This window comes from Euprymna scolopes, chromosome 19, assembly GCF_053919585.1.
Source record: "Euprymna scolopes isolate OS-2025 chromosome 19, ASM5391958v1, whole genome shotgun sequence".
Taxonomy (NCBI): Eukaryota; Metazoa; Mollusca; class Cephalopoda; order Sepiida; family Sepiolidae; genus Euprymna; species Euprymna scolopes.
Genome location: NC_136500.1, coordinates 110,809,696 through 110,831,784, shown reverse-complemented (window position 1 = coordinate 110,831,784; position 22,089 = coordinate 110,809,696). Strand labels below are relative to the sequence as shown.

The following is a 22,089-nucleotide window of genomic DNA, read 5'->3' as shown; positions in this document are numbered from 1 at the left end:
CAGAGAGAACTTTTTGTCATTTACGGCCTTTGATGTATTGCCATAGATGGTCGTGTCATCAGCATAGATGTCAACGAATGATTTAAGTATGTGTTTTGGGAGATCATTGATGTAGATCAGGAAGAGAGTTGGGCCCAGGATGGACCCCTGAGTGACTCCAGCATTAATACTGTGGGCTTCTGATTTCTACCCATCAAACACTACTCCTATGAACCTATCAGAGAGAAATGATTTAATAATCAAGAAAACATTTCCAGTTATACCGTAGCTGGAAATCGTGTGGAGTAGGTCTTTATGCCATACCTTATCGAAGGCCTTTGATATGTCAAGAACAATTGCCCTAGAAAGGAAGCCTTTGTCCAGAGATTCACTAATCCTATGAGATATAACTGTTAGCACATCTGCTGTAGATCTAACAGAATGGAAACCATATTGCATGTCACTAAGAAGGTTATTTCTGCTGAGGTTATTGACTACTTCTCTATTTAATATGGATTCCCACAGCTTACTCATGACACACAGGAGACTTATTGGTCTGTACTAAGAGGGAGATGACTTATCACCTGAATTCTTAAATACAGGGCATACTGATGAGGTTTTCCAGGGTGTTGGGAAGAACTTCTCCTTAAGGCAATACTTAAACAATTTTTAAGTATGGGGGCAAGTTCTGGTTGGAGCTTTTTCAGCACTATAATTGGAATGTCATCAGGGCCAGTTGCTTTACGAGAATCAAGGTTCTTGATTAGCTTGGCGACCTCACGCACAGATATTTGTATGTTAGCGTGTTGTGTGTTATAGGAGGAAATACGGGGAGTTGATGGCCTTTGTCGCATAGGGTAGAATTAGCTGCAAAGTTCTTGGCAAATAGTTTGGCCTTGTCTGATGCTGACGAGATGACCTCAGGTCCATTGATGATGGTTGGGATAGAACGCACACTTCTGTTCAGGATCCTGTTTGCTATTATCCAAAGCTGGTGGGAACCAAGTCACTGCTCAGCTACTTTGGATTTAACGGACTGAGCGTATAGCTCTCTTGTATTTTTTATTACTCTTTTACAGTGGTTGCTCACAGTCCTGAAAGCAGCTTTAGTCTCAGTACATCTATTATGTTGGTAGCTATGGAAAAAGTGATTTCCGTGCGCAGTGGCAGCAGTACATTTTGGGAAGAACCATAGTTGGCTGTTAGGTTTTTGTTGGAATTTTTGGATGGTATGAATCGGCCTATTCCTACAATTAACAATTCGGTCAAGTCTGATACTATAGAGGACACATCCTTTTTAAACATGGAATGCAGAGGTAGATCAGATATAAATGTACGGAAGCTCTCCCAGTCAGCCATAGAGTATCGATATACAGTACGGTGGAAAGGTACATAGACGTATTACATTTCATTTTTATCTTAACTGATACAACAGAATGGTTGGAGGATCCCAGAGGAGATAGAATGGAACATGAACATAGCTCAGGGGAAATTGTGAGAAAAAGGTCTAGAAAGCTTGCATCGGGCACATGGGTGGGTTCGTGAATAATCTGAGTGAGGTCATAAGCAATGGCAGAATCACGACAGAACCTCCCCTCATAATCAGTCTTATTTGAGTGGATCAGCCATTCCACATTATGGACATTGAAGTCACCACAGATGTGAATGTTAGCTGAAAGATGAGCAGACAGGATGTGGTCAATTTTCTCAGATATACCTTTAAAGATAGTAACCCCGCTGCTGTGGGGGCGATAGAGGGCAAATATAAATGCAGTGGTGTAAGCAAGTGCAACCCGGAAGCACATATAAGGTAAATTAGGGTCTTCTCTGGAGATATCCCTGCCACACGGAAAGCCATCTTTAATGTATTCCATGCCCATGGCGATCTTGGGGGTCAGATTTAAATGTTAAGTTAGAGTATCCTTTAATCATGAACTCATCTAGGGAAGTGGTCAGCCCTATGCCAGTTTCGCTTCAGAAAAATATGTCCGGTTTCATCTCCTGTAATTGGGTTTCAACCTCTGGAAGGTTGGAATGTAGATCTCTGATGTTGGAGAAAGAGACATAGTAGTAGGGGTCTACATTGGAGGATAAGGTTCTAGGTTTATTTGTGTTTTTTTTTCTGGAGATATTTCATGTTGAGGTTTTGGGATTTGTGGAACAGGTCGACAGACTTGGTTAGAGCAGGACAGAGAGGAAAAGTAAGAGAGAAAATGACAGGATTTTGTTTTTGTGTGCGATAGTGGCTGCACATCAGAGCTTTGGCTGCGAAACAGTTATCACCAAAATGTCAGAATGCCACGATTCTGACTGCAGTGCATCATATAGAGTAAATTGATAGTTCCACTTTAAGGAAATTTGTAGTGTACATTATTAATGCGGGTATAATTTGGTTAGAAAAGAGAGAGAAAAAGTTTTAAACTCAAAATCTGACCGACATGAGACAAAAACGTGTCTTATGCAAATTGAGACGCAGTCGGGTTTGACAATATAAAAAGCTAGCATTTCTTCAGTTGGAAACGATTCTTTATTGTTGGCTCGACGTCAGTATAGTGTACTTTGCAATCTGGTGTCAGTTGAAGAAAGCTTGTTTGCAATAATGTCAAAAAGTGAACAGGACAGATCTTTGTTACATGTGCTTCGACATGGTGAACTTGGCATTTTGAAAATCATTCTTGTTTTTCTTTAATTCACACATTCAATGATTAGACACTCTACCGGATTCTATGAGAAAGTATGTTGTACAGTAACATCTCAAGTGGTATTTTCATGTCGCCCACCAAAATGCTCCAAAGTATGTCACACATTGATATCAATGGTCCAAAACCATGTAGTAGGTTGTTTAAGATATTAAATGGATCAGTTGATGACGACTCAATCCTGGTGAGTGACACTTGCGAAATGTCGACAGACAAAAAAAAGTTGTTCACAAAATGTCTAACCTAAAACATGAGACAATATGAAAATAATAATAAAAATGATAATATGGTAGATTTACCATTAAAAGTATGTCAGTATATTGCCAATAACATGGTACAAGCAATAACAAATGAGACTTGGTTAATCAGAAACAAAGTTTTATTTATCAGTTTAAATGCTATTTGGGTCTGATTTTGAAAATCCAACAAGATAATGTAAACGTATACAATGTTGCATGTTTAATGAGTGCATAGGAGCAGACAACAGGCTTGCAATAGAAAAAAATGAAGAGTGTAACTAAAAGAAAAGACCACACAAGAAATTAGCTGGAATCTTTGATTTAATAATGTTTGCTTGGATTCAAGAGTTCATGTTGAGAAACTTGATCATTTAAAATCCTACAGATTGTCCATTCATTCTGGCCAGTAAGTTTTTATCTCCACTGATAAAACAGCCCATCATTCTCAAGTGGTGTATTTGTGTAGTCTACCAAAATAGCAATAATCTATATATTAATATGATAATGTGTGTTATTTTCTGTCACGCTTACATCTGGATCGTTTAATTGTTATGTACTTCCATTTCTTATCATAAATAATTTTACCAAGAATTCTTCATAAATTTTGGTTTCAGTTTCGATTATAGCTGATGGCACTTAAGACATCTGCTTTTTTTTATAAATAATTTTATCAAGAATTCTTTATAAGTTTTGGTTTCGGTTTCGATCATGGCTGAAAGAACTCAAGTTATATATATATATATACCTATGTTTTTCATAAGTTTTTATTTCGATTTCGATTCAAGCTAATGCACCCATGTCATATTTTTTATTTTTGAAATTGCAACTTTATGATATATAAAAATCGATAGAACATTAACTCTATAATAATACATACAGAATTTGCAAGAATTAAAATATCATATTTAGGCATACTTTACGACCGGGCTACGCCGGGCGTCCCTGATAGCTTAGATAAATACTTTTGCAGTTTAAAAAAAAAAGCTACAATAATATCAGAGCGTCTCCATTTACACAAAACATCTACAGAATGCCAACATCAATATGAATGAGTCCCCTGTGGAATTTCCACAGATCCTGCTAGTTATATATATATTATAGCAAAATGGGCCGAAAATATTAGTTTGGCTTTTGTCGGTCAGAAAGACAAAGATGGGCAGCTGGACCCTAAGCTGAAAGACTTTGTGTTTGCTTGGAGAAGCAACATTTGTTTTGGTTGGGCTCTGACTCAAGTCAAGAATTTAAGCAGACTGGTTTATTTTTTGTATTCGGTTAAAAGTAACTGCTCTGACTACAAGCCTGCTGGTCAGTAGAAAAACCAAGTTTGATTGTAATTTAACAAAATATAATATTGTTACTTATTTTAAAATTTAGTTTTAATTTAATTTAGAAAGGAAAACCATTTGTTACAGCACTGACTGCGACCATGTGATTGACACTATAGCCAGCATAAAATCAAATACCAAATTCACACAAAAGCAATGAGCAGACGATCACATTGTCTGTTCATAGCTGTCTGCCGAGGCATCGTTGTCGGTCAATACATCAGTTCATCTTCTTATCTGCCCAATCTGCTCTGAGCAACAAACTGTCACAAATCTGAAAACTGTCCTAAATTCTGACTTGTAAATTTATTGAATTAAAATCGGAAATCTTATGTCTAGTGTGTTGTCTTAGAGTGACCAATAAGCAGAAAATTACTTGACTTACCACCCAGCTGGATGGATCACCCATCCTTTGTGTGCAGCAATGGTGAATCATTTCTAATGATTATCACGACCTTTTTTTTTTTTTTTACTCCCAAACAAGTTTTCTTCTTTTTTTATGAATTACTACAGATAAAAATAAGACAATTAGTCCTTATTTGTATTTTTTTTATATAATAAATATATGTTTATAAAATTATTGAAATGAAAAATATACTTTTCAATAATGGCCTTTTCATATTTTATATCAATATATCATTTCAAAATAGAAATACCGAATAATAAAAAAAAAAAAAAAATGAAGGTACTGTTTAGCTTTTTCACCGGTTCCGGTAGCGCCACGCAGAAAATTGGGGAAGACGCTAGCTGACTATAACCTAAAGTTTAAAATACTTTTTTGTTTTTCATTTTTACATATAATCCCCTAAAAAGGTAGAATCTCATTTGAAGAGGAAGAGGAGTAGGTCCAATAATAGCGTTATTGTTAGCACTTTAATTGTATTTATTAATATTTAAGTAAATTAATATAAATAATATGCAAGTCACGTAGAGGGGAAGAATAAACATACAGAGACACGCGAGAGAAGTGGTCACATAATTTTATCAATATACATATAATAGGGCGATTTATTTAGTTTCTATTGATGCATTCAGTGAGAAAATAGACATTAAAAAAACTTTCAAGTTTTAAGGGAAGTAACTCTCAATGACTGAAATTATTAGAGAGTTCTTTACTGAGAGGAACTGGTTAAAGTTTTTTTTTTTATTATTATTGTTGTTGTTGTTGTTGTTTCTCTTTTCAACGTGTCTTTGAAATCTTATTCTTGACGGCATTTTGTGTTCGTCTGCTTCAAGTCTGGAGGTAAGCATCGATTCTCTTTCTGGAAGCGCCGATTGAGTGTAACTCGCAGACTTTCATTGAGATGACTTTTTTTTGTTTGTTTTTTTTGTTTGACAGATTCTTCGGAATTTGACAGCGATAGACGAAGGAAAGGCATGTCCAAAATGTTTCCATTTTCTTTTACACACACATAAAGCATTTACCTAATCGAGTGTAGCTGAGCTCCAACATCTGGCCTTCGAGCTGGGATCAGAGTGTAGTATCTGCTCTGATGCAGACTAAGTTAATTCTGATTTCAGTGAGTAAAGGGAAAATCCTTCCAGATTAAGGCAATTAAAAATTTTTTGTCTCGTAATCCAGACTGCCCGTTTCTGTGGAGTTGGATATTCCCCACATTTAAAACAAGTTTCTGTCAAATTTTGATCGAAATAAATAAATAGAAGCTCAAAGCTAATTTCACTTTCATTTTTTTCTTCGATTTCTTTTTTTTTTTTTTTTTTTTAAATTAGTTTTGAAAAGTAAAATTTATTTATTCCGTTATTATTTTGTGATTAATTGAATCAAACTATCATAAAATTATTAACTTATTTTGCGTGCTTGTGCAATTGTATTATCTTGCTATTTTTTTTTTAAATAGTATTTTCAAGATAAATTCATATCTTTTAAATAATAAATAAATCGCGGTATTCCGGCATAAAGCTCGAGACAATAGTCTCTAACCCCCTTTCACAACAAAAGGAACTAATTTCCATATACACCGCTTTTGGTTACTATGGGAACAGTTAATTTTTGTGATGATTCGATTTTTAATAATAATGATGAATGATAATAATGATGATTCGATTTTTAATAATAAACAATATACAGGACATTTTAAAAGTAAAACAATATTTGTTTAATAGTAATTATTAAAGAAAAAGTTAAAATTTGACTTTTTTGGCCTTTTTTTATCTAAAAAATGTGGTTTTGTCTTTGAATTTGGCCTTTTTTGCTGAAAGATTTGGCTTCAAACATTTATTGTAGCCTACAATATACAGGATTTTTTATTTATTAATTTTTGTGATTCGAGGAATAAACCAATAAAATCTATTTTGTTTTTTTATTATTGTTGATTTTTTTTTTATTATTGTCGATTTTTTTTTATTATTATTGTTGATTTTTTTTTTAATTATTATTTGATCTGAAAACCCGCACAAATTATTAGTACTGCCGCTAATTAATCGAAAAATCGTACGCGTTCTGCTGCAGTGCTGCACTTATGGAGAAAATTGTTGATGATGTTATACCTGCAGCAGCTGACCTGTGTTTTTTGGAGTATTCTCAGTATTCATATTAAGCAATGTAATTCTTTGTTATCGGTGGTGGTGGTGGCCATTTCTATACATGCAAGCAAGCGCATTTAAATTTGTCACAAAAAAAGTAGTTTTTGGGATATTAATCAGTGTAGTTTATTATTAAAAATAAATATTAATATTTAAAATAAAATAAAATGTGTTTATTATTAAAAATAAATATTAATATTTAAAATAATAAAATGTGTTTATTATTAAAAATCGAATCATCACAAAAATTAGCTGTTCCCATAGTAACCAAAAGCGGTGTATAGGGAAATTAGTTCCTTTTGTTGTGAAAGGGGGTTAGAGACTATTGTCTCGAGCTTTATGCCGGAATACCTAAATCGCCCTATTATCGTTTAGATAAACTTAATTCTTTTATATTAAATTGTTAAGTGAAAGTAGAGGATAGTTAGAAATCAACCTCCTCTCCCCATGTTAAGAATGGCTTTCTAAATAATAACGTTATTATTTCAGCATGGTAACAAAAGTGGGTACTAGTGCACTGCACTGCACTCCGTGCTGAAATAATAACGTTATTATTTAAAAAGCCATTCTTAACATGGGGAGGGTGTTTTGTACCTATTCTGTACTTTAACCTTTCAATTGAATAAAAAAACATATCATAAAACTTTAATTAAATTTAGAAATACGATTAAAAAAATAGCACGGATCACTTGCTAAGTGCATACTTACCGGCCCAGTAGCAGTATCAGAATTTTTGACACCCCTAACACGAAACTGCGAATAAAATATAAAAATCTCGTATTAAAAGCGGGTTATTTATTTTCTTTATGGATTATACTTCCAAAATAAACTATTACAGTTGTTTTAAAAGTAATAGAATTTTTTTTTTTTTTTTTAAACAGTAATGAATTTTCCGAACTCAATATTTTTCAATTTTTAAACTTTAAAAATCTATCAAAATTTTTCTATTTTTACGATATTTTCAGGGTCAATGTGAAATTTTATGTTCTTTCCAATAAACCGAATATAATATTTTAGACAAACGTTTTTTTTTAAATTGACGCCCCCCCCCCCAAGTGTCACCCATTTTGAAATGTCTATTAAAAAGTAAATAATTAATTTATGTCGGGGAGTTTTATATATCACAAATTGAAGAGAAAAGGTCAATAAATAATATATTCAAATTTAAAACAAAAAAAAAAAATTCGCTTTTTTAGAAATTTACCTGTAAAGTCCGAAGTTTAAAACCTTATTTTATAAGAACACATTATTTTTTATTTTATTTTTTTTTTTAATGAAACCTTGGTCCTTGCTCCTTTAATTGAAAAAATAATTAGGGCTTGAATTACATTTTTCGAGGAGTTATAAGCTTGGAAAGACAGGGGGTCGAATAATTCACGCCTCTCATTTTGAAATGTCTATTAAAAAGTAAATAATTAATTATGTCGGGGAGTTTTATATATCACAAATTGAAGAGAAAAGGTCAATAAATAATATATTCACATTTAAAACAAAAAACAAAAAAAATCGCTTTTTTAGAAATTTACCTGTAAAGTCCGAAGTTTAAAACCTTTTTTTTTTTTAAAAAACACATTGTTTTTTTTTGTTTTTTTTTTTTTAATAAAACCTTGGTCCTTGCTCCTTTAATTGAAAAAAAAAATTAGGGCTTGAATTACATTTTTCGAGGAGTTATAAGCTTGGAAAGATGGGGTGGAATTATTCACTATTTTCACGAAATTTCTGACACTGCTACCGGCCCAGGTCCTTCGGAGCCTGGGCAACAAGTGTAAAGCAAAGAGTGGGCAACCCCACATGTAAGACCTAGGTCAATGTGTGTATCAGAATTTTTGTAGGAATTTTTGACACCCCTAACACGAAACTGCGAATAAAATATTAAAATCTCGTTTCTCTTTTAAAAGTGGGTTGTTTATTTTCTTTATGGATTATACTTCCAAAATAAACTATTAAAGTTGTTTTAAAAGTAATAGAATTTTTTTTTTTAAAGGAATGAATTTTCCGAACTCAATATTTTTCAATTTTTAAACTTTAAAAATCTATCAAAATTTTTCTATTGATTCTATTTTTACGATATTTTCAGGGTCAATGTGAAATTTTATGTTCTTTCCAATAAATCGAATATAATATTTTAGACAAACGTTTTTTTTTTTTTAATTCACGCCCCCCCCCCATTTTTAAGTGTCTATTAAAAAGTAAATAATTAATTTACTCACCAAAGTTTTATATATCACAAATTGAAGAGAAAAGGTCAATAAATAATATATTCAAATTAAAAAAAAAAAGTAGTGTTTTTTAGAAATTTACCTGTAAAGTTCGAAGTTTAAAACCCTTTTTTTTTTAAACCACGTTGTTCGTTTTTCTTTTGTTTTGTTTTTTTTAATGAAACCTTGGTCCTTGCTCCTTTAATTGAAAAAATAATTAGGGCTTGAATTACATTTTTCGAGTAGTTATAAGCTTGGAAAGACAGGGGGTCGAATAATTCACGCCTCCCATTTTGAAATGTCTATTAAAAAGTAAATAATTAATTTACTCACCAAAGTGTTATATATCACAAATTGAAGAGAAAAGGTCAATAAATAATATATTCAAATTTTAAAAAAAAAAAAAGTAGCGTTTTTTTAGAAATTTACCTGTAAAGTCCGAAGTTTAAAATCTTTAAAAAAAAAAAAACACGTTGTTTGTTTTTTAATGGAAGCTTGATCCTTGCTCCTTTAACTGAAAAAAAATTAGGGCTTGAATTACATTTTTCGAGGAGTTATAAGCTTGGAAAGACGGGGTGGAATTATTCACTATTTTTCACGAAATTTCTGACACACCTCCCTGGCAACCCTTCATACCAATTGTCACTATCCAGCTCCCCTACTCCCCGGGGAGTTGGTCCCCATTTCCCCTTCACTCCTCACATTAAAAATCGGCCTTGTGCTTAATTTGCTCGGTGGGGGAGCAAATAAATACCCTTACTAAGTGCATTAGCACCTTAATTTTGTTAATGATATGTTTTAATTTCTATTTGGTCAATATGACCTGGTTGTCCTACTGAAGACTTACCGGCAAAGTTGCTTTTTAGTAGTATTACCCTCAACCTCCCCATATTAAGAACGGCTTTCGAAATAAACATCCCCAACCTCCTATGTTAAGAATGGCTTTCGGAATAAACACCCTTTGCAGACAAGGCTTCAGTGAGACAACCAGGCCACATTGACTTTTCTATTTTATTAAATTTAAGTTTCATGATATCTTTTTTGTATTTTATTAAATTGTTAGGTGAAAGTATAGAATAGTTGGAAAACATAGGTTTGTATTACTGTACACATAGATTCGAAAAAGCTGTCAAAAACAAATATATAACAAATAAATGTTGCCAAAAGCAAGATAAGTTACTTTTCTACCTAACTGGATACGTTTTTAGTGTTTTTATTTAATGTAACATGTTTATTAAGCTCGAAAAGCATACAATGTTTACCGATGTATTGGAAAGTTAAAAATGGCGCCCGACTCTCTCTTTGACACGGTAAGTTTGGGAAAAGGAGTTAAAAATAAAAACTAGACAAAATACTGTTAGAAACTCGCTCAATATGTTACCGTGAGATAGGTCGACATATATTCGGTGGGTTGTTAACAGTATTTTGTCTAGTTTTTTTTTTTTTCATTTTTAACTCATTTCCCCAAACTTACCGTGTCAAAGAGAGAGTCGGGCGCCATTTTTAATTTTCTAATACATCGGTAAACACTGTATGTTTTTCGAGCTGAATAAATATAAATTTGTTTTTTGTCAATTTCTTTTTTTTCGAATCTATATGTACAGTTATACAAACCCACGTTTCAGCACGGTAACGTTAAGTGACTGAATAAGTACCGGATTTTCTAGGAAATTTAAAGTCGGTTTACTTTCAAATATCTTTCAAACTTCCGAATCTCACGAAGTAATTCTTGGTACTTATGCAAAGACCGTGCTTTTTTTGTATTTTCAAGTTAAATTCAAGTTTTATGATATCTGTGGTTTATTAAATTGTTAATGAAAGTACAGAATAGTTACAAAACACCCTCCTTTTCTAATAAACCAAAATATAAGGAAAATACTGAGACATATTTGGTGTTACACACCGCCTGTAAGAATGTCATCTGATTGGTTAAAATGACGTAATTATTGTAAAAGAATTTTATAATCAAAATGAAACAATATTGAAATTGACGTAATAAAATTAAAATAAAACAATATTAGAAAACAGAATATTTTTTATTAAATGATTTTTATTGAATAATTATTATTGAATACAGAAATTTTTTTTATTAAATAATTATTATTGAATACAGAATATTATTTATTAAATAATTATGGTAATCTGGAAGGAAGAGAGAGAGCCTGTTTCCTCCGTTTGACTATAGGTGGCGTTACTGTCTGTCCACCCAGTTACGGAAGCACAAAATGTATATAATGGCACCTTTGAAATAAAAATAAATGTTTTTGTTATATTTTAATTTTAAACATTTTTTTTTTTTGCGAACATATTTAAGTTTTATTTTTCCAAACATTTACGTTTTGTTGCTTGTTTATTTTCAAACATTTACGTTTTTGCAAGTATAAACTAAATGTTTTTGCTATATTTTTCTTTTAAACATATTCATGGGTACAACCGTTTTTCCACGAGTATTTTTTACGCTCTTATAAAAAAAAAAATCAACGTTTTTTTTCTTTTATCTTTTTTATGGACCCCCCCACCCCCACCCTTTTTCTTAATTTTGTTTGAAAAAAAAAATAAAACTTAAATATGTTTGCAAAAGAACAAAAAAAAAAACATGTTTAAAATTAAAATATAACAAAAATATTTATTTTTATTTCAAGGGTGGCGTTATATACATTTTGTGCTTCCGTAACTGGGTGGACAGATAGTAACGCCACCTATAGTTAAACGGAGGAAACAGGCTCTCTCTTTCTTCCAGATTACCATAATTATTATTGAATACAGAATATTATTTATTAAATGATTATTTTTGAATACAGAAATTTTTTATTAAATGATTTTTATTGAATATGAAATGTTTTATTAAATTATTATTTTTGAATACAGAATATTATTTATTAAATAATTATTATTGAATACAGACATTTTTTATTAAATAATTATTATTGAATACAGAAATTTTTTATTAAATGATTTTTATTGAATATGAAATGTTTTATTAAATTATTATTTTTGAATACAGAAATTTTTTATTAAATAATTATTATTGAATACAGAATATTTTTTATTAAATAATTATTATTGAATACAGAATATTTTTTATTAAATAATTATTATTGAATACAGAATATTATTTATTAAATAATTATTATTGAATACAGAATACTATTTATTAAATGATTATTTTTGAATACAGAAATTTTTTATTAAATGATTTTTATTGAATATGAAATGTTTTATTAAATTATTATTTTTGAATACAGAATATTTTTTATTAAATGATTATTTTTGAATACAGAATATTATTTATTAAATAATTATTATTGAATAAAGAAATTTTTTATTAAATGATTTTTATTGAATATGAAATGTTTTATTAAATTATTATTTTTTAATACAGAATATTTTTTATTGAATAATTATTATTGAATTCAGAAATGTTGATAAATGTTTACTTTAACTACAACAGAACACTGACCAATAAAATTTGTTTTGTTATAGGTTTTCGGGGTTGCTGACAACGAATCTGATATTCAAACCCGTCGCAAAGTTACTGTTTGCATAGTATTAACCCCTGAACTCTCACACTATTTTGTGCCAACTCATCACCATCGTTTATGCTATTCTTACATGATGCGTTCACGCATGGCGATGGAAGGAGGGGAGCACCACCCGTCCCCCCTGCTCCTCCACCGCCCTACCCCCCAATGTAAACAGAATTTTTGTGAAAAAAGTTCTTCTGCTCGGTGTATGGCGGCGTGTTACTTACGGAAAAATGGTAAATTAAACTGCAGAAGCACCTGTTAAATATTGTACAAGTTTTATAATTGACCCCCCCCCTCCAAAAAAAAAATTAAAAAACAAAAAATAAAAATGCTTTTGTAAACCGCTCGTGAAAACTTAATATTTTAGATCAATTAAAAAAGCATAAAAACTACGAAACACAGAAAAATGAACCACATTTTGTTTTTGAAAACTTTCTTGTTATTTTAAATGTCTGCTAAAAAATCCTTCCGCGATGTGACAAGTCACCTTACTACGTGCGTCCATGCGCGAACGCATCATGTAAGAATAGCATAAATGATGGCGGTGAGTTGGCACAGAATAGTGCGAGGGTTCAGGGGTTAATACCACGTAAACGGTAAATTTGCGGTGAGTTTTTATATCAGATTCGTTGTCAGCGACCATGAAAACCTATACAAAACCAAATTTTATTGGTCGGTGTTCTGTTGTAGTTAAAGTAAACATTTATCGAAATTTTTTATTAAATGATTTTTATTGAATATAGAAAATTTTTATTAAATATAGAAATTTTTTTACTAAATGATTTGGTGCTTATGCATTTTTTATACCGCCCTATTTTGAAATAGTTTTTTTTCTTTTTGTTTTCAGGTTAAATTCAAGTTTCACAATATCTTTTCTTTATTATTATTATTATTAAAATGTTAGATGGAAGTACAGAATGGTTACAAAACACCCTCCCCATGTTAAGAATGGTTTTCAAAATAATAACGTTATTATTTCAGCACAATAACAAAAATGCACAAATACCAATGATTTTTTATTAAATACACAAACAAACAAACATAATTAGAAATGATATTGTTCTTGGATACATAATAATATATGAGCAATATTTTACATCATATAATTCTTGCAGCGTTAATACATGATCAACAATCTGTTCTTGGCCTCTTTGTGTATGTTGCATTTTTGATTTTTTATTTATTAATGATTTAATGAGATCTTACTGAATTTTTCTAATTTTAAAATAAAGTAAAATGTTTAGCTTTCAATAGCTAATCAAATTGTTTTACTTAAAAGAAGAAGCTTCAAATAAACTGCTAATATTTAAAAAAAAAATTTGACAGGGTACAAAAATAATGAAAATGCGAGACTAAAATCGTGTTTACATTATCGCCGCTTTAAGAAAACGTTCATGTGCAGTGACGTTTTTGAAGCTGTAAACACACCCATGTCTAAAAAAATCTATCAAAAATCAAATAATAGTCATATTTTCCTGAACTTTTCGATATTTATTCATCTCTATATAAATAAAATGAACTCATTTTTTCCCGTCTGATTTTGACATTAATAGGATTAAAAATCAAGATATTTCATGCAAATATAATATGCACAAACGGCAGAACAATATATTTCTCAAATTCCTCGATAATCTTAGATTTCTATACTTTTTCTGCTGAGAAGTCACGGCCAAAATCGGTTAAGATCAATGGAAGTGGTAAAATATTTTCTCTCTAATAAATTCCTCCTCCCCCTGCCACCACTTAACACCGTTTGGGGATCGTTCACAAGGAACAGTTGAGAAGAGAACACCGGTTTGGCTTCGTAGTTCTTTCATGTGAAGTTATTTAAAATCACTAAACTAAGCTGCAGTGCTCTGTGGCGTAGTGGTTAGCGTGCTGGACAATTCACATTATATTTTCACGTTCGCGCCGACCTACCGTAGTCGTTTTTTTTTTTTTTTCCTAAACAACTGGAATGGACTTTTCTTGGTGGCCGAACTGTTAACGTTGCAGATGTTTTTTTGTTTTTTTTTTCACACTTTATTTTCCTACTTTTACTCATGACTCCGGGTTTGATCCTTCCTACTTACCTACCATAACATTTTTTAACCCCCCCCCCCCGTCCCGGAAACAAACACTCGGGCAACGCCAGGTACCCACGCTAGTTATTAAATAAACTTACATAATAAAAGTAGGTTTCGTTAAAGCTCTACAAATGAATAGCAATTGTTTAATATGAAGGGTTTTCCCCACATTGATCAAAGCTAATTGCTTTCAAGATGTCCCGGCACGAGAGGCCACTGACGGCTTTGCTTTGATGAATTTCGCTTTATTTATACGAAAAAGATGAACAAACGTGCGAAAGGACGGAATAGAGGGAATTTTATAAAAGTCGATCAAAATAAATGTAGAGACGACGTCGGTTCGCAAATCGTAGATATTATAATCTAGAGAGTATATAAAAAGTTCTAAAAAAATAGTAACCCTCTCGAGAACCCCATTGAAAAAAGCCTTGGACATACAAAAACGAGTGCGCCATTTTTGCCTTTTATATATAGAGAAGATAACAGTAGTTGTACTTTGCTTCCCAATAAAAAATTTCATGCTTTTTTTTATTCTTTGAAACAATTATGGATTCACTCTTGTTAGATATTGAGGCTCGGAAATTCTTCATTGAAATTGGTGACTATTTAACATCACCAACAACAAAAAATAAATAAAGGTTCACTCTCAGCAAAAGCAAAAATATTTTCCAAACAGTTTGATATAAATCATGTACAGCATCAAACAAAATGTAATTATTTTAAAATTTATAGTGAGGAATTAGTTTCAATATACTTTTTAAATTAACCTGTTGCTGCTTTTTTTTTTTTTTTTAACTTACAAAGTATTCCAGAATAAATAAATATTTAAATATAAACAATACCTATACTTTGCTCCACTCTCATAGTTTAATGTTCGGTTCTGAAAATTCTTGATTAAAAATACTTTTCAAGCAACGCTGAGACATGGATGATGCTAGTTATAAAATAAATCACACAGATGTAAATATGTATTCAATCATTTCGAAGATTTATTTTTCATAAAATAAGGATCGAATGCATGAGAATCGATCAGTTCTGAAAATCTGGAGTAAGTATGGAATCTTAAGATTGAGAGGCCATATAGTATATTTCCTATGCACATGTCTAGAAAATAAGTAAAATATGTTTTGGTGGACAAAAAATTTCATTTATTAGTAGTTTGCCTACTACCAATGAAGAAAATAATTTATCCCAAGGGGATAACTTTGGTCCTTATGACTGCTTCTTACAGTGTGTTGTTTGTTGATAATTTCTTTTTTTTTCTTTTTAAGATTTTCCAATTTTGAAGTAAAGTTGTCTTCATACAACTAAAAGTGAAACCATTTTTAACAAACGATGACAACGAAAACCTTCCCTTCATTAACCTCAACACTAACCCAAAGTTCCAGATGATGGTTGAGATCCTAAATTCGACTTTGCATTACAGATTATAAAGCAATTAACCTGGGAACTATTTTTGGAAAAATTAGAAAATTTGAAAATCTCAAAAAAAAAAAGTCATAACACAAGTATGACTAAGTAATTTTATTTTGAATTAATGTTTAAAAGCAAAATAGTCAAGTATTATGATTCATTTGTGTTACTAGGAAACAGAGGAAAAGGTTTATTTTCTAATGTGCTACTGTTGTATAAAAGAACTCGGTTATTATCCAGAATTTTCTCGATATTAACAAACCAAAATAAAGAAAAATCTCTATAATGTATGTACCTGTGACAAAACAAAAATATTATTTTCTAAAAATCACATGAATTGATCAAGTAGTTTTATTTGTAAAAAAGAAAATTGAATTTTATAAGTAGCCAAAAAGCAGCTGTTCTCTGCCATTTTAAAAACAATCTTAAAAAAAACAAAGGGAGACAACTCAACAATTCCAACTTGTGAGATTTATACTGTAATCCCTGTGAATTTCCATTAATTGCTTAAAAATAATTTTCTTTATAAAAATAAAACTACTTGATGGATTTACATCATTTTTTAAATATGATATTTTCGTTTTGTCATGAGTAAATACATCATAGATATTTTTCTTTATTTTTATTTTTTATGGGGAAATCTGAGACAAAACAGACTTTTCTAATATTGAAATTGGAACAAAACATCTACTGAACCAGAACAGCCCTGCAAAAGAACAGGTTTGTTTTGCACCAATAATTGGGGAAAACAAAGAGAAATACATTCTGGGTGCCAGTGTAAACCCAGAATAATTTAGCAGTAAATATGTTTGTCAGGACAATATCTTAAGTAGTGCTTGGTATGCAAATAATTTGCTTTGTTAGCCAACCATTAGTGTTTCAAAAACTGTATTTTATCATTCAAGAACTGGCTGTTGACATAATAATAATTATTTATTTCTATTTTTTTTTTATTCACATTCACCCCAAACTACTCTGAATTAGGGATCATGTCTATTGGCACACTTAAATATTGGATAAGTAGGAAGCTGAGAAGTAAGATATCTGTTCATATTTCACTTAAATTCTGCATGTTAATACGGTCGGAAGCAGGATACAATGAGGTAATTCCAAACTTCAGCAGTTTGAGAGAAGAGTAAAAAGCTCTCCTATATCAGGGAATCTCTACAGTGAAGAGGTGGGATTTTGCTTCTTGTCAAGTTAGTAAGGAATATTTATGCTGAAGGGGCACTAGTGCTACAAGTTTGTTAGAGCACATTCCATTAAAGTATTTATAAAATGAAGACAGGGATGTAACATTGCAGTGATGAGACAGGGGTTGGAGCTTAGTGGACAGCGTAGGACCAGTTAGATTGGAGACTCTTTTTTGGAGCATAAGAGAGAGAGACTAATCGTTGATGTATTGACTTATATGTCGCAACAATATTCCAAACATGGGTGAATGGTGGCTTTCTAGAGAGATGGGTTACTGTCAAATGTAAGTATTTTTCTAGAACAGTAAAGGGAGCCCGTCTTCTTTGTGGCAGCCTTATCAGATTACAGCAAAATCATGTTAAATAATGGTTTGAGTAGACATGCTTGTGCTTTCCTGCTGCATTCGTTCCTTACATGCAATTTGTTGCTGTTTGCCATATCAGACACCAACAAATATTATCTACATGATTAATTTTTTTCATAAGGGTCGTTGTTCCATTGTTATCTTGAGAAAAGAGTTTTCATTTTTGTTACAAAAGAATTGAATACATTATTCTTCATTAATCTTAAAACATGACCAATCACGATATCCTGAAATCCATGGAAATAAACGCTTATTAGTCCGATATTGAATTTAATGTTATTTAAATGTTAATTTTGTGTTGCAATAATTATTATTAGTTGCTCAGTACATTTTTTTTTTCGGTGTATTCTTCTTCATCCTAAATCTCGTTCTTTATTGCGTTTTCATTTCCCTTAAAAATATTTTATTATTTGTAAATAAATAATATTTTCATTTTTTATTCCATAAAAAAAAAAAAATGGTAACAGCACAAAAATGACAACATCTCCTTTGAGATTCTTTGATTTCCTCGAGACTGGAACATGTGGTCGTGTTGAGGTAATTCCTGAACAGATTCAGACTGCAGATGATATCGCCTTGCCATTGACTACGGTAAGAAATTGATTTATAAACACTTTCAGATGACATAACTTTGATTTAGTTAGTAATTGGAAATCGATTTTAAAAATAGCAATTTGACTATCATTGATTTCTCATAATTATATACACATGCACACACACATTATATACACATTTAAAAAAATTATTTGTGCATATCAATCAATCAATAAATAAGGGTTTTATAACTCAATGAGGAACCCCTACCTGGACTTTAGCCATCTATCTCTGTTACAAGCTGTCCGCTGCCATGTAGGACCTATGTGTTGTATTAGGTCGTCCCTCCATCTTGTTCTTAGTCTTCCCTTTGGCCTCTTATGTTCATGGCGTGTCTATTCTGCTATCCTTATGGACCATCTGTTATGTTGTCTGGCTACGTGCCCTGCCCATCTATGTTTGATGTCTTGATGGCAGTATTGATGTCAATAACTCTTGGTTATTGGCGGATCCAAATGCTTGTCTTTCTGCCTTGTAGAGTGATGCCTAACATAATCCTCTCCATCTTCCTTTGTGCAACTTGTGTATATACAATTACATAATTACACACAAACATGTACATAAAGTAACATAAAAAAGACAATAGAAAACAAAGTAAATGCCACTAACCAACTTGTCATGTCAGTGATAACATATAGCTTTAGCATTGACTCACCACAAAAAGACATAAACAAACTAAACATTAAAATGAGAAAAACTTTTACAGTGTACAGAGTAATGTACAAAACCCGGTGTCTACCAAAGTGTTATCTGCCCAGAGGAGCAGGAAGTATGAATGTCTCAGAAATTGATCATTAACATTGAGCCACTATTGTGAGCACTGATCAAAATCTAATGAACTCTCAGCATCTAATGCTTATGACGATGCATCAAGAAACAAGAGCCAGTAAAACAACCTCTATTACAAAACTGGTCTCTCAAACACACACACACACACACACACACACGAACCCTGTTAGTGAAGTAGTATTCATGATATATATATGTGAGGATGGTTTGTCTGGAAGAAACTCTATTTTCTATTACAACATTTGTGTGCTTTCAACACACATCTGAACATCAGAGTTTGAGAAGCACTACACCAAAATGAAAACTATTTTGCTGGTAATGCCGGCAACCTTCAAATTGACAACAAGCTCATTTGAAACTTTTCACCTCTTCATCTCTGAACAGGTCAACTAATGCTGCTGCTCATTTTTGAAGATTGTGATTCAGTGTTGTGTGTGTCAAATAAAAACTAAATAATGGTCTGACCTTTCCAAGGAGATACAGACTGCTTATGGTCACATGGATAAGATAAGATGTTTTATGCCCTGTTTTCAGGCACATGGCCCAAAGTCTTCTTCAACTACACCATTCTTTGTAGAAGGTGGAACAACCTTGTTGAAAACTGCAGGTGAAATTGTATCGATAGCATGAACATTTTCATGATCCATCCAGCATAGATATTGCTGCAATACATCTCCGTATGCCATTTGCCCTGAACTTGATATGGAACAGTTGGGTATGTAAAATAAATCAACTCGAATAAGACTTCTCAGCATGATATCATTTCTGTTGAAACATGGTGGTATGAATGTCCATTGTGCAGTTCGCGCTTTGGTGTTGTCAGTATGACAGAGTAATCCAGTTGCCCAAGATTGGATAGATGTCATCCTGATTATGTTGAGGGAAAGAAAGAGTAAAAGGCAGATTGTAGAAATCATTGTAGTATTTTACTGTTAGCACCAGTTGGAAAGGTATTTGCATGGAAACAAGCTAAACCGATTGAAGAAGTATATTTGTATAGCTGTTCTTCCTGGGCTCCAGTCTTGTTTTTAGAGTCAGATGCAGGGTCAGAGATCTATTTTCTGCTAAGCAAATTCTAGAAAAATGTATTGAAAAGTGAGTGCCTCTTTGTCAGATGTTTGTGGATTTGATCAACGCATTTGACACCATCAATTTTTAGGCTCTCTGGAAGGTGTTTTTAAAATTTAGCTGTACACCTGCCTTTACTGAGAAATTGAAGCAACTTCATTGTATGAAATGTCACGTTAATTTCAATGGCTTGCTCAAAGATTAACTTTTCATTGATAATGGAATGAAGCAGGATGCTATACATGCACCAACATTGTTCTCACTTAGTGTTGTAGCTGTGCTCTGGCATGCCTTTCATGGTTGGGATATTATGTGTCTATATTAAATTCCAAACATTTGGAAAAGTATTAAACTTGAGAAGATTTCAAGTCAAAACCCTTGTTAGTGATGGATTTTTAAATGCATTATTATATGTTGATGATGCTGACCTAGTGACACACATCCAAGAGGATATACAATCATTTGTTAATCTGTTCACAAATACTTGTGCTTGCTTTGGACTGACAGCATTTAGAAGTACAAGTGAAGCCCCGCATGGAAGAGAACATGACCAAAAACTGCATATACTCCATCCCATGCAGTTGCAGAAAGGTTTACAAGGGTGAAACATGCCGCCCCCTTAAAGTAAGGGTGGAAGAACACCGAAAAGCGGTAACTAAAGACGGAAAAATCGGGTATAGCCAACCATGTCTGGATGAAGAGGGGGGGGGGACCATCGCCCCCTATGGAATGAAGTAAAAATAATAAACAGAGAGACCCACTGAAAAGTGAGAAAACTTAAAGAAACAGCTCACATGCTCGGACATAACAACCTACTGAGAAAACCAAGCATAGAGCTGAATGCAATTTGGACACCTCTGATAGAGAGAGAAAACCTTGAATAACAACATAGGTTTAACATTAACAAAAATCAACTAAGAATTGTCCTAGTGACATATCGCCGAGTGGTCCTAGACGTTGTATCAAAGTTTACAGTTACCCAAAGGTGGTACTGAGTTCAATCCTGAACGAAGGCAGTAAAAAAAGTAACATTCAAAACAGAGAATCAGCAACTATGTCCCAGAGCCTAGCTGGAGTCCGAACACGGTAGCCCCGTAATAATAATAAAGGGTTGGGTTTGAGACTCCTAACAAACGGTTCCCCAGTTCGATACAAAACACCTGATGAAGGCTGGAGGGCAAAACGGACGAAACATTGTGACGATTACAACCAAGATGAGGAAGTCAGTCCGACAATCTCAATCAATGTTATTTTAAAGTAAGCATCTTTTTATAAAAAAAATCAACACAAGCCCAAAAAACAATTTTGAGATATTACCAAGAAGTTTTGCATACTTTGGTATTTCTGCTAACAGTTGGGAATTCCTAGATTGTGGAGGGAACAGATTTACAAGATAAATATTATGCTTACTGACTGAATTTTGGTCATTGGAAAAACTATCACTAAATATATATATATATATATATATATGATTATATAAATGATTGGAAGTTTTATTTTTTTAAATATACGCATATATATATATATATATATATATATATATATATATATATATGCGTATATTTAAAAAAATAAAACTTCCAATCATTTATACACAAACAAAAACATAACAAAATATGTATTCAACAATAATAATATAATGCAAGCCTCCTCCCCCTCAATCCAGTTTATATAAGCAATCTACAAAATATCATCAACTGAAACAACCTCCACTGCTGACAATACAGAAGCATTCTCCTTTTCTGTATTCCTAATGACAGCAGTACTATCCTAACACTAATATACCTCAAATTCTCAATATGCATAGAATGATTTGGGATTTTACTTATTATTGTCGTCCATTAATTTATTTAGTCCAAATTGTAATCGCTTGTAAACAATTGCAGACATACATGGCTCTTTTCCTTCTCTTTCAGCTTCCGTTTGGTCTCCCTTCAATCCTCCCAACTTGGAAAAAAGATTTGGAAAAATATGTTATCCATCCAGAGAAACTTCCCTTGCATGATTATCGGAAATGCCAAAAGTAAGTGATATCAATTGAAGCACACACACGCACGCGCATGCATGCACACATATTTATTATGGCTTTT

General features: G+C 32.1%; 1 protein-coding gene across 1 annotated transcript in view; it reads left to right on the top strand.

Annotated features, from left to right (window-relative positions):
* Window positions 1-5,335: 5,335 nt before the first annotated feature.
* LOC145239871 (superkiller complex protein 2-like) overlaps window positions 5,336-22,089 on the top strand; it is an 83,745-nt gene continuing 66,991 nt past the window's right edge. The window contains exons 1-3 of the mRNA XM_080103456.1: window positions 5,336-5,485; window positions 18,016-18,139; window positions 21,916-22,022. Coding sequence (XP_079959582.1) covers window positions 18,023-18,139; window positions 21,916-22,022 — 224 coding nt within the window. The 5' untranslated portion in view covers window positions 5,336-5,485; window positions 18,016-18,022. The remainder of the gene's footprint in view (window positions 5,486-18,015; window positions 18,140-21,915; window positions 22,023-22,089) is intronic.